General features: G+C 38.5%; 2 protein-coding genes across 2 annotated transcripts; both read left to right on the top strand.

The window, feature by feature from the left end:
- The first annotated feature begins 1,300 nt into the window (after positions 1-1,300).
- Positions 1,301-4,694, top strand: LOC137037072 (elongation factor 1-alpha). Its single transcript, XM_067410818.1, has 8 exons — positions 1,301-1,440; positions 2,061-2,217; positions 2,737-2,916; positions 3,013-3,309; positions 3,388-3,538; positions 3,617-3,873; positions 3,962-4,196; positions 4,276-4,694. Exons 2-8 carry the CDS (start codon positions 2,074-2,076, stop codon positions 4,398-4,400), a joined length of 1,389 nt encoding a protein of 462 aa, XP_067266919.1. The 5' UTR covers positions 1,301-1,440; positions 2,061-2,073; the 3' UTR covers positions 4,401-4,694.
- A 260-nt stretch (positions 4,695-4,954) lies between these two features.
- Positions 4,955-11,354, top strand: LOC137037073 (elongation factor 1-alpha 1-like). The gene is made up of 8 exons (XM_067410819.1): positions 4,955-5,028; positions 5,847-6,002; positions 7,432-7,611; positions 7,710-8,006; positions 8,120-8,270; positions 10,363-10,619; positions 10,707-10,941; positions 11,032-11,354. The coding sequence occupies exons 2-8, from the start codon at positions 5,859-5,861 to the stop codon at positions 11,154-11,156; spliced, it is 1,389 nt and encodes a 462-aa protein (XP_067266920.1). The 5' UTR covers positions 4,955-5,028; positions 5,847-5,858; the 3' UTR covers positions 11,157-11,354.
- The last annotated feature ends 1,269 nt before the right edge of the window (positions 11,355-12,623 follow it).

Raw genomic sequence — 12,623 nt, 5'->3', positions numbered from 1 at the left:
TTTCATATTCATAAAAGTAAAAGAAATAATTTATAATTTGAAGGTCTTTATGACTGATTTTCATTTGTATATTGAGTCTCTCCAATGTATTGATAACAAAAAATGTAGAGATACACTTTTATTCGCCAAAGAATTGAAGTTACTTGAAAATTAAACTGGTATATTTCTTTTTATTTTATTTATTCATTTATTTTTTTATATATTTCTATTAGTATTATTTGTATTTATTTTTCTTTGTGCAATGTAAACCCATTTCCTTAAATGTATTATCTTTTTGGATATCTTGTTAAAAGTGTAAATGCTGTATCTTAGCCTATGTCTTTAAAGGATTAGTTCACCCAAAAATGAAAATAATGTCATTTATTACTCCCGTAAGACCTTCGTTAATCTTCGGAACGCAAATTAAGATTTTTTATTTTTTTTAAATCCGATGGCTCAGTGAGGCCTGCATAGCCAGCAATGACATTTCCTCTCTCAAGATCCATGCTTTAAAACATATTTAAATCAGTTCATGTGATTACAGTGGTTCAATATTAATATTATAAAGCCACGAGAATATTTTTGGTGCGCCGAAAAAAACAAATTAACAACTTATATAGTGATGGCCGATTTCAAAACACTGCTTCAGGAAGATTCAGAGTGTTATGAATCAGCATAAGCGGTTCGGAGCGCTAAAGTCACGTGATTTCAGCGGTTTGACGCGATACGAATCATAATTCGACACACAGATTCATAACGCTCCGAATCTTCACGAAGCAGTGTTTTGAAATCGGCCATCACTATATAACTCATTATTTTGTTTGTTTTTTTGGTGCACCAAAAATATTCTCATCGCTTTATAATATTAATATTGAACCACTGTACTCACATGAACTGATTTAAATATGTTTTTAGTACATTAATGGATCATGAGAGAGGAAATGTCATTGCTGGCTATGCAGGCCTCACGGAGCCATCGAATTTCAACAAAAATATCTTAATTTGTGTTCCGAAGATTAATGAAGGTGTGGAACGGCATGAGCGTGAGTAATAAATGACATTATTTTCATTTTTGGGTGAACTAACCCTTTAATGTCTAATATATATATATTTTTTTTAATCTATAAATGTTAGTTTAAAAAAAAAAGAAAAGTAAATCCACATAGTTATTAAACGGCATCTTACCCTATATATATTCAGTAACATATTTTCCCATTATGCAAATCGCATCATATACCGTTCCAAACAGAGAACCATCAGTGAAACAAAGTAGTGACGTCAGTATGACGAGGCGGGGAGAATTCTCTCATTGTGTGTGATTTGCGGGTCGGTCAGGAAGCGGGGGGTGCAGCCCAGTCGGTCCTCCTCCCGCGTATAAATTCTCCAACCATAGCGTTTTTCTTCCTCTTTCTGTTACCTGGCAAAGGGGAGCAGCAGCTGAGGAGTGATCTCTCGATCCTGGTGAGTACTTTCTCTCTCCGTTAGGCCTTGGGTTTTAATGTTGGATAGTGTTTTTAAACAACTTTTAGACAATTATAAAAAAATATATATATTTTCCCTGAAAGTTTGCGTTTTCTTATTTTCAGCGTGGGTTTATCACGTCAGGTTTATATAATATAATAATTTATTTCTAACTTTACGTTCTTAATTGTGTTTTTTATTCTTGGTATGTGTAGAGGAGATGTGGTTAATTTAATTTTCACACAGTTTCCATGTGTGTTTATCGTTCAAAGAACGGGAACCGGTGAAAGAACAAAGGCACTAAGCGACTTGGAGGCCTATTAAAAGCCTTCCCCACATTCTCCCATCCAACAGCTGTTACAAGTTCTCGGGAGAGCCAGATGTCTGCCTCCTTATGGATGCCTTTCAGACATTTTAATTTCTTTTGTAACTTAATACCTCGCTACTCTAAAGAAACACGTGTCGCAGTTGCCTTCTGGTGAACTAGGCCGGTTGAAACTCTGGACCATCCATTCACTTGTGTTATGAAATCCCCCCCCCAATCAAAAGTTTTAAATATGAAAAATATGTACTTTACTTATTCGTTATTAAGCTTTCCCCTCTTCTTTTTCCTCACACAGAAACTAATCAATCATGGGAAAGGAAAAGACCCACATTAACATCGTGGTTATTGGCCACGTCGACTCCGGAAAGTCCACCACCACCGGCCATCTGATCTACAAATGCGGTGGAATCGACAAGAGAACCATTGAGAAGTTCGAGAAGGAAGCTGCTGAGGTGAGTGTTTTGCCACTTAAACTGTTTTATTCGGGAATTTTTGTGCATTGATTGCGGCACAAGTCGATGTAACAAGAGCCAAAATGGCGGCGGTAGCACGCGTTCCTGGGCTCAAGCCGGCTGGGTGTGGGAGTGGGCGGAGCTTAAGCGGGGCTTTCAGTGACGTTGCGTTTTCTGTAATGGCGCCTAGTAGGCCGAGCAACATGTGCGCTGGTCCCATTCAACCTTTCAAGCAGTCTAACTTCTGCTTTAAAATATTTATTTATTTTAGTATGAAATTAGTCACTTTGAGTATTTGTGCAAAACTTAGTCCTGTTTTTTTAAACAAAATCATTTTCCCTTCCTCTTGCAATGACTTTACTGGTGTGAGGGCAGGACTACCTGTTAGTCACATGAGATCAGCAATAGCAAACCACTAAGATCCAATCAATCAGGCAAAATTAAGTACCCTTTTCTTTTCTTTTGCTATGTTAAATTAATGTCTCTCCTTTATTAACGCTTAATTCGTTTGACACACAGATGGGCAAGGGCTCCTTCAAATACGCCTGGGTGCTGGACAAACTGAAGGCCGAGCGTGAGCGTGGTATCACCATTGACATTGCTCTCTGGAAGTTCGAGACCAGCAAGTACTACGTCACCATCATTGATGCCCCTGGACACAGAGACTTCATCAAGAACATGATCACTGGTACTTCTCAGGTATGGCTACACTCGATATACAAACAAATGTGCTCTTTGGGAGTTGTTTTAAAGTAGGGTGTGGTTTAACTAGTTTTGTCGTCGTCCCCACCCCAGGCTGACTGTGCCGTGCTGATTGTCGCTGGTGGTGTTGGTGAGTTTGAGGCTGGTATCTCCAAGAACGGACAAACCCGTGAGCATGCCCTCCTGGCCTTCACCCTGGGAGTGAAACAGCTTATTGTTGGAGTCAACAAGATGGACTCCACCGAGCCCCCCTACAGCCAGGCTCGTTTTGAGGAAATCACCAAGGAAGTCAGCGCCTACATCAAGAAGATCGGCTACAACCCCGCCAGTGTTGCCTTCGTCCCAATTTCTGGATGGCATGGAGATAACATGCTGGAGCCCAGCACAAACGTAATTATTTTGCGTAGACTAAGTTTAACAATTTTGCAATATGCTTCATGTTTTAATGGTCTTAATCTCCATTTTTAGATGGGCTGGTTCAAGGGATGGAAGATTGAGCGCAAGGAGGGTAACGCTAGCGGTGTTACTCTTCTTGATGCCCTGGATGCCATTCTGCCCCCAAGCCGTCCCACCGACAAGCCCCTCCGTCTGCCACTTCAGGATGTCTACAAAATTGGAGGTTTGTATTAATACTCGCAATATTAAAGTTCTGAATGCATGATTGGATCGTCTTTAATGTCCCTTTTAATCTCTTCAGGTATCGGAACTGTACCCGTGGGCCGTGTGGAGACTGGTGTTCTCAAGCCTGGTATGGTTGTGACCTTCGCCCCTGCCAACATTACCACTGAGGTCAAGTCCGTTGAGATGCACCACGAGTCTCTTGCTGAGGCCACTCCTGGTGACAACGTTGGCTTCAACGTTAAGAACGTGTCCGTCAAGGACATCCGTCGTGGTAACGTTGCTGGAGACAGCAAGAACGACCCACCCATGGAGGCCGGCAGCTTCAATGCTCAGGTTAGGCCTTTTCCGTTTGTTATGGTTGCTTTTTAAAATCTCTTAAATTCCCATCTCTATGCTTATACTAACTTGTGTCTTCTTGCAGGTCATCATCCTGAACCACCCTGGTCAGATCTCTCAAGGCTACGCCCCAGTGCTGGACTGCCACACCGCTCACATTGCCTGCAAGTTCGCTGAGCTCAAGGAGAAAATCGACCGTCGTTCTGGCAAGAAGCTTGAGGACAACCCCAAGGCTCTTAAATCTGGAGATGCCGCCATTGTTGAGATGATCCCTGGCAAGCCCATGTGTGTGGAGAGCTTCTCCACCTACCCCCCTCTTGGTAAGTTCACGCTCTAGTCTCCATATCGTCAGTATCCACTTTTGTTTAGAACTCGATACTAATCATCCTCCATCCACAGGTCGCTTTGCTGTGCGTGACATGAGGCAGACCGTCGCTGTTGGTGTCATCAAGAGCGTTGAGAAGAAGGCTGCCGGTTCTGGCAAGGTCACAAAGTCTGCACAGAAGGCTGCCAAGACCAAGTGAATTTCCCTTCATCACGCTGTTCCAAAGGTTGCGGTGTGTTCCTCCCAACCTCCTGGAATCTCTCTAAACCTGGGCACTCTACTTAAGGACTGGCTAATGCTGATTAAAACCCATCGGAAAAATTTTCGCAGGAAAGGAAAACAACTTGGATTAAGTGTGGCTTTATTGATCGACTGATAGTGCCTCTTTCAGTTATTAAATTTGTGTTGAAATGGTTTAGAACTGCACCTGTTGCCACAGTAAAATTTGGAAAGAAGCTGCTGAATAAACTAATAAAGGTATTAAAAATCGAAATTGTGCTCCGTCTCCTGTTATGAATGGGGAACTGGGTGGGATTCGGGATGAGCAACTGTAAAATGATTCGTCATTGCAGCTGTTTTAACACGTGTTGCAGCCGTTTTTTTTTTTCCCCTTCCCTGTGCCCGCATAAGTGATGCCTCTTCCTCCAATCGCAAATAGTGAGTGCACATTAAAGCTACCAATGGTACCCCTCATCTGAGCAGTATCTATGTGGTCTAAGATTTTTCATATCCCACCCCTGTCTGAACCGGTATAAATTTAGCCGAACGGTGTGACTCGTTCCTTTTTCTCCAGTCTGCTCAGGGCTGTCTGTAGTGCTTGTAGTCGGGTAAGTTTATGGCATTTTTATTAACTCTTAATCCTTGATTTGCTTGGTTTTTTTTTAGTGTAAGGGAGGAAAAAGGTCCCTTTTTTAAAGTCAATTTCCCATAATTTTCTTAAGGTTAATAGGTTCAGGTTATTCTCTCGGTCTGGTTTGACAAGCTTATTACGTCAGGTTTCTCTTTATTACTCTACTGCCCCCTTTTCACTGACATGCACATGTATTGAGCACGGACTTATATTGGCAAAGCTGGAGAGAACATGGCTGGTGCTGTCATTCCAGCCCTTCAACATGGAGGACAAGTGAATGGAGGGAGGGGTGGGTGTTGCCAGATTTCATAAGAAAAATAAGCCTGGGCTGGGGAAAGCAATGCATAAGATTCTTTTTTTATTTTTTAATCTAAATGTTAGTCTAGCAGTAGAGAATGTAACTTGAGATTTAATGGTTAATTGCACTTTATTGAGCTATGCGGTTCAAGCTCCCTTCAAAACTGCGACTATAGGAACTCACGACTTGTGTATAATTATATATACCTGTTTTATATTTCTATCTGTGTGTATGTGTATATATATATATTGCATGCATATATATATATATATATATATATATATATATATATATATATAAATGCATGCTATAATAAAGGGACATGGCAACAACAATGCTGCACGTTCACGCAGATACAGATATTGCCCTGTATGGAATGCGCGCGCCTAGTGTTGTGAATCATTTGCGTTTATCATTCAAATTCCTTGAACACTAATGTGCAATTTGTGTTTAAATGTTTACACCGTCGAAACTAAACAAGCAATGTCTTTCCACAGTAAATTTACAACATGGGTAAGGAAAAGATTCATATTAACATCGTGGTTATCGGCCACGTCGATTCTGGCAAGTCGACCACCACCGGCCACCTGATCTACAAATGCGGAGGCATCGATAAGAGAACCATCGAGAAGTTTGAGAAAGAAGCCGCTGAGGTACGTCATCAGCCGGGTGACTTCCGATGACTAATATATCTCTATGACAAGTTTATTCTGGGCGTGTCTTTTTGAACACCATGTGTTGTGAGCGACATCTAGAGTTTGGTTTTTATTGGTACTGGTCAGTTCTGAATGTCCAAACTGAGCATGCATGCTTGCAATAATCATTCATGAAATGTAGAGAATTAAATCTCGTTAATGAATCATTTATAGATGTTATGTTTAAAAAAGATGTTAAACTCTAATAATATGTGACCCTGAACCATAAAACCAGTCATAAGGGTATTTTTTCTTTAAATTTAGATTTATAAATCATCTGAAAGCTGAATAAATAAGCTTTCCATTGATGTATTGGTTTGTTATGATAGGACGATATTTGGCCGAGATGCAACTATTTAAAAATATGGAATCTGAGGGTGCAAAAAAATCAAAATATTGAGAAAATCACATTTAACCCTCTACTGCACACGTTGATGGCACATGAAAAAAAAATAATTCCACATCATTTTTTTTTTTTTGGTTCATTTGGGAGCATTTTACTGATAAAAAAACATTTTTGGCCCTCCACCCCAAAATATTTTTTGTGCAACAATGGTACAGAATCATCAAAATTATCATCAAAATAAAAAAAATTAAAAATAAAAATGTCAAGAAATTAAGTAAAAAGGGAAAAAAAACTTGAAAAACACATATATATTAAATTTGATGCATAGGTTTGTATCATTTAGTATGCTATGCTATATAATGTACTTCATGTAATAAGATTTCACTGCGTACGAAACATCCTCGAAAAATACCCCTTATCGCACAACGTTGCCCTGAGGCAACGAAGAGAAAAACTGAACATTTCTGAACATGCAAAATAAAAAAAACTTCATAAAACCAAAAGGCTTCTCTACACCTTCATACACACACACAGACACACATATTTTTTTATGTACAGCTCATGTCATTTTAAATAAGATTACCAAAGCAAATGTGTCAGAACAGGACATCCGAGCTTTAAATGGTGCTGGATAGTGACTCCCACACCTTACTGGACTGTTCTTTAGTACGTTCTCGACCTTTCTAATTGGTTGCAATCATTTAAAGTAAAATTTACTAAACATAGGGCTTAAGAAAACTTTCCATTTCCTGAGGGCAACGCTGTGTCCTTAGCAATGCATATCCACTCACAAAAAGTATTTTTTTATATATTTACGGTAGGAACTTTACTAAATATCTTCATGGAACATGAAGAAAGCAATGCATAAGAAAAATCGATAATTTTGACCAATACAATGTATTGTTGGCTATTGCTACAAATATACCTGTGCAACTTATGACTGGTTTTGTGGTCCAGTGTCACATATAGGCTCTAGGATTATTATTTTGTCCATTCAGTCCATTCTCAAAAATATGTTTCTGAATATTTTTCTGCATTAAGATGGGCAAGGGCTCCTTCAAATACGCCTGGGTGCTGGACAAACTGAAGGCCGAGCGTGAGCGTGGTATCACCATTGATATTTCTCTCTGGAAGTTCGAGACCAGCAAGTACTACGTCACCATCATTGATGCCCCTGGACACAGAGACTTCATCAAAAACATGATCACTGGTACTTCTCAGGTAGGATTTGTTTTGTATTTCAACATATCTATCACAGCACAATGCATTATTTTTTAATTTAAATGTCATGATATTATTTGTTTCATTCCTCTGCCAAGGCTGACTGCGCCGTGCTGATTGTCGCTGCTGGTGTTGGTGAGTTTGAGGCTGGTATCTCCAAGAACGGACAAACCCGTGAGCATGCCCTGCTTGCGTACACTCTGGGAGTGAAACAGCTTATTGTTGGAGTCAACAAGATGGACTCCACCGAGCCCCCCTACAGCCAGAAGCGCTATGAGGAAATCACCAAGGAAGTCAGCGCCTACATCAAGAAGATCGGCTACAACCCCGCCACCGTTGCCTTCGTTCCAATCTCTGGATGGCATGGAGACAACATGCTGGAGCCCAGCACAAACGTGAGCGTCTGCTTTTCCCTGGGATGGAAAAAGTTGCATAGATTCTTCTAAAGAGTTTGTGATCATTGCAATTGTTCATGCTTTTTCTTTTGCATTTTCCTTATGGATAATAGATGACCTGGTTCAAGGGATGGAAGATTGAGAGGAAGGAAGGTGCTGCCAACGGTGTTACCCTTCTCGAGGCCCTGGACTCCATCCTGCCACCCACTCGGCCCACCGACAAGCCTCTTCGTTTGCCTCTGCAGGATGTGTATAAGATTGGAGGTAACATTTACCACCAATCAGGGTTATTAGATTTGAATTTTTTCAATATATTTATTTTTTGCTATTTGTCTTTTTTAGTTTAGCTGGTGTTCACAATCATTTGTAGTTTTCATTTTAGTTTGTTTAATTAGTTGGGTCTGCCATAGTTAAAGGATTAGTTCACTTCAGAATTCAAATTTCCTGATAATTTACTCTCCCCCATGTCATCCAAGATGTTCATGTCTTTCTTTCTACAGTCAAAAAGAAATTTTTGAGAAAAACATTTCAGGATTTTTCTCCATATAGTGGACTTCAATAGGGACCAACAGGTTGAAGGTCCAAAAGTCAGTTTCAGTGCAGCTTCAAAGAGCTCTACATGATCCCAGACGAGGAATAAGAGTCTAATCTAGAGAAACGATCGGTCATTTTCTAAAAAAATAAAAATGTATATATATTTTTTAACCACAAATGCTCATCTTGCACTGCTCTGCGATGCGCCACGCATTACATAATCACATTGGAAAGGTCATGTGTGACGTAGGTGGAAGTACCGCAGTAGGGCGAAAAACTCCATATAATTTTCTCCTCCAAATTCAAAATTGTCCTACATAGTGTTTTACCTTTTTTTGTAAAGGCCATTTGACTTAGTTTTTGCACATTCGCTTTGTAAACACTTGATCGGTACTTCCGCCTACTTTTGCATGTCCTTGCATTCCATGTGACCTTTCCAACATGATTACGTCATGTGTGGCGCATCAAAGCTAGTACATTTTTTAGAAAATGACAGATGGTTTCTCTAGATAAGACTCTTATTCCTCGTCTGGGATCATGTAGAGCTCTTTGAAGCTGCACTGAAACTGACATTTGGACCTTCAACCCATTGAACCCCAGTGAAGTCCACTATATGGAGAAAAGAATGTTTTCCTTAAAAACTTAATTTCTTTTCGACTGAAGAAAGAAAGACATAAACATCTTGGATGAAATGGGGGTGAGTAAATTATCAGGAAATTTTGATTCTGAAGTGAACTGATCCTTTAATGCGCTACCTGGTATCATTTAAAAACACTTTTAATATTCCTCGTACAGTCTAGGGTTTTTTGCAGTCTAGAGCAGTGATTTTTCAAAATGACATAACATTATTTAAAATAAGATAAAACAAACATTAAAATAAGCTAAACCAGGTAAAAATCAAGATATTTCTTATTTTAATCCACCCCCTCAACAAGTGTTTTTTCTTTGAAAAAACAGTTTACCTGTACATATGAATAGTATTTTAAAGGTTTGATTTCTAAGTCATGTAAATTAATAAACTCTTATAACCTTATGGGTGTTGTTATAATGGATATACATTTTTCTAGTTATGCCAAGCTCTAAAATATTTAAAAATCCTTATTTTTAATCCTTGCCCAATAAGTGCCATTTTCGTCTTTAATGCAATTGGGTTGTAAAGGTTTTGTGTTTTATGGTATATGAATTTGCAAACTTTTTATTTAGTTTTGGAGTCACGAAAATAAATGTAGTTAGTTAGTAGTGTGTTGAAACTCACAGTTATGGTAAGGGGCAGGGCATTTCCCCAAACACACTCAAAGAGTTTGACCAATCACAACACACTGATCCAGCCGACCAATCAGAGCACATTGTGCTTTTCAGGAGGAGGTTCATCATAGATGCAGGAACTAAACAGCAGTGTTGCCAAGTCCATGGTTTTCCAGCAGAATTAGGATACTTTAACACATACCGCGGATTGTTTTTCATGTCCGCACGTTGAAGCGACCCCAAATAACATTATATTTAGTATTTTTTCCCTGAAATGCAATTGGGCGAGTTTTGTTGTAAAAAAAAAAAAAAACCTGGCAACCCGGCTAAACAGAGTGTTATTGACAGACTGGGAAAAGAGGAGCTGCAACAATGTCAAACATGGAAAAAAAAGTGACTTTTTTAAACATTCAAGCACGAAAACCTATTCTAGTGTCTAGTAAAGGGTATAATATGGCCTCTTTGAAGAAATTAGTTTTCATTTACACTGCCTCTAACCTCATTCACAATTTTCTCTGATCTGAGATCATGGATGTTCTTGTCTGTCACTCAAACATTCTCCGTATTTTTCCTTCAGGTATTGGAACTGTGCCTGTCGGACGTGTTGAGACCGGAACTCTGAAGGCTGGTATGGTTGTGACCTTCGCCCCTGCCAACGTGACCACTGAGGTCAAGTCCGTTGAGATGCACCACGAGTCTCTTGCTGAGGCTCTCCCCGGTGACAACGTTGGCTTCAACGTTAAGAACGTGTCCGTCAAGGACATCCGTCGTGGTAATGTGACTGGAGACAGCAAGAACGACCCACCCATGCAGGCTGCCAACTTCACCGCTCAGGTTAGATTGAAATTATTATCTGAATGATCATTATACTATAACTGACAGGATATAAAGTGCTTTATCATGTGCCCCTCTTCATCCCAGGTCATCATCCTGAACCACCCTGGTCAGATCTCTCAAGGCTACGCCCCAGTGCTGGACTGCCACACCGCTCACATCGCCTGCAAGTTTTCTGAACTCAAGGAGAAAATTGACCGTCGTTCTGGCAAGAAGCTTGAGGACAACCCCAAGGCTCTTAAATCTGGAGATGCTGCCATTATTGTTATGATCCCTGGCAAGCCCATGTGTGTGGAGAGCTTCTCTCAGTACCCACCACTGGGTAAGTGTGATCACTTATGTTACATATGCAACGTTAAATAAACGTTCTGGTTGTGTTTAAACTCCCTGCCATCCCGCTACTGCTTTCCAGGTCGTTTTGCTGTGCGTGACATGAGGCAGACCGTCGCTGTTGGTGTCATCAAGGCTGTTGACAAGAAAGCCGCCACTGCCGGCAAGGTGACCAAGTCTGCTCAGAAGGCAGCCAAAGCTAAATGAATCGTCCCGTCAGACACACAGCAAGCCTCATCGACATCCTACACTGCAATGTCTCAGAACCTGAGCACGGTTTTAAAGGACTGGCTTATGCTGATAAAAACCCACCGTAAAAGCTTCCGAAGGAAAGGAGGAAACCATGTATTTCTGAACATATTAGGACAAAACTATTAGAAAAATAAACAATGATCATTCATCAGAGATTGTGCCATTATTCTTTCTTGTCAAAGTACGTTGAATGGGTTTTATTGTAAGTGCATTCAGAAATAAATTATTTTTTAACATGATAAATATATATAAGTTTTGCATTAATATATATATATTTTTTTAATCTTTTCTGTCATCTCTGCTGCTATTGTTAAAAAATCATTTTGTTAATTGATATGAAATTTAATATAAAGTTAGATGAAAAACTTTTAAATTAGAAATGTTGGCATGGCAACTAACTAAAATCAAATATATGTTGAAGTACTAAAATTACTAAAACTGAAATAATAAATTTAAGATAAATAGAAATATAAAAAATAATAAAAATTACTTAAAACTTAAAAATTAAAAATGTAAGCTAATTTAAAATAATAAATACTATAATAGTATATAAATAATACAAAATTAAAATGGTCACATAGCCACACTTTTAGGCTCAAAGACTATTATTGATAAGTAATTTTGTTTAGTCAATTTTATCCAGCAGTTTAGATATCTAAGCACAGGGTTTCACTGTCACTGTAATCAACCAATTATTACTCTTAAATTAGCTCATATGCAAAGAATTAGATAATGTTTTTTATTCTTTGTTAACAACTTATTATCAATGAAGATTTCTCACTTTAGATTAGGTCACAGAAAATGGAAAAATGTCATTAATTAAGTGTTTTAAACCAACCTTTATTGGAAATGAACTACATTAGTATTAATTATATATATATATATATATATATATATATATATATATATATATATATATATATATATATATATATATATATATATATATATATATATAGTTTGTACAGTATAAAAACCATTATGCCACATATGCCAACGTGTGTGTGTTTGTGTTTTTAATGTATTTGCAAACTGAATATGAATGCAATTAATGTCCAATAAAGGTTGGTTTAAAGCACTAAATTATTGGCATTTTCCCATTTTTCGTGAACCTAATCTAAAGTGAGAACTATTTACTTCCAATAACCAATTAACAATTCCTTTACTACACGCTAATTAAACAATAACTGTGTTACAGTGAAAATGAATGAAGAACTCACTATTTGTATATAGCCTTAACAATGTAGACACTACAATATGTTAACTATGAATGAACTATAAACTAATAGTTTGTTCAATTGTAAGTACTAGTATACTGTAAACCACTAAGGGTTAACCTTAACCAGCACATTACAACAGACAGGCCTTTGTACATATAGTGCTTTCAGCTGAAAACACGCCACCTGAGTGACGTCTGCAGTC

The sequence above is a fragment of the Chanodichthys erythropterus genome, chromosome 15 (assembly GCF_024489055.1).
Source record: "Chanodichthys erythropterus isolate Z2021 chromosome 15, ASM2448905v1, whole genome shotgun sequence".
Classification (NCBI taxonomy): domain Eukaryota; kingdom Metazoa; phylum Chordata; class Actinopteri; order Cypriniformes; family Xenocyprididae; genus Chanodichthys; species Chanodichthys erythropterus.
This window is presented reverse-complemented; position numbering and strand designations above follow the sequence as displayed.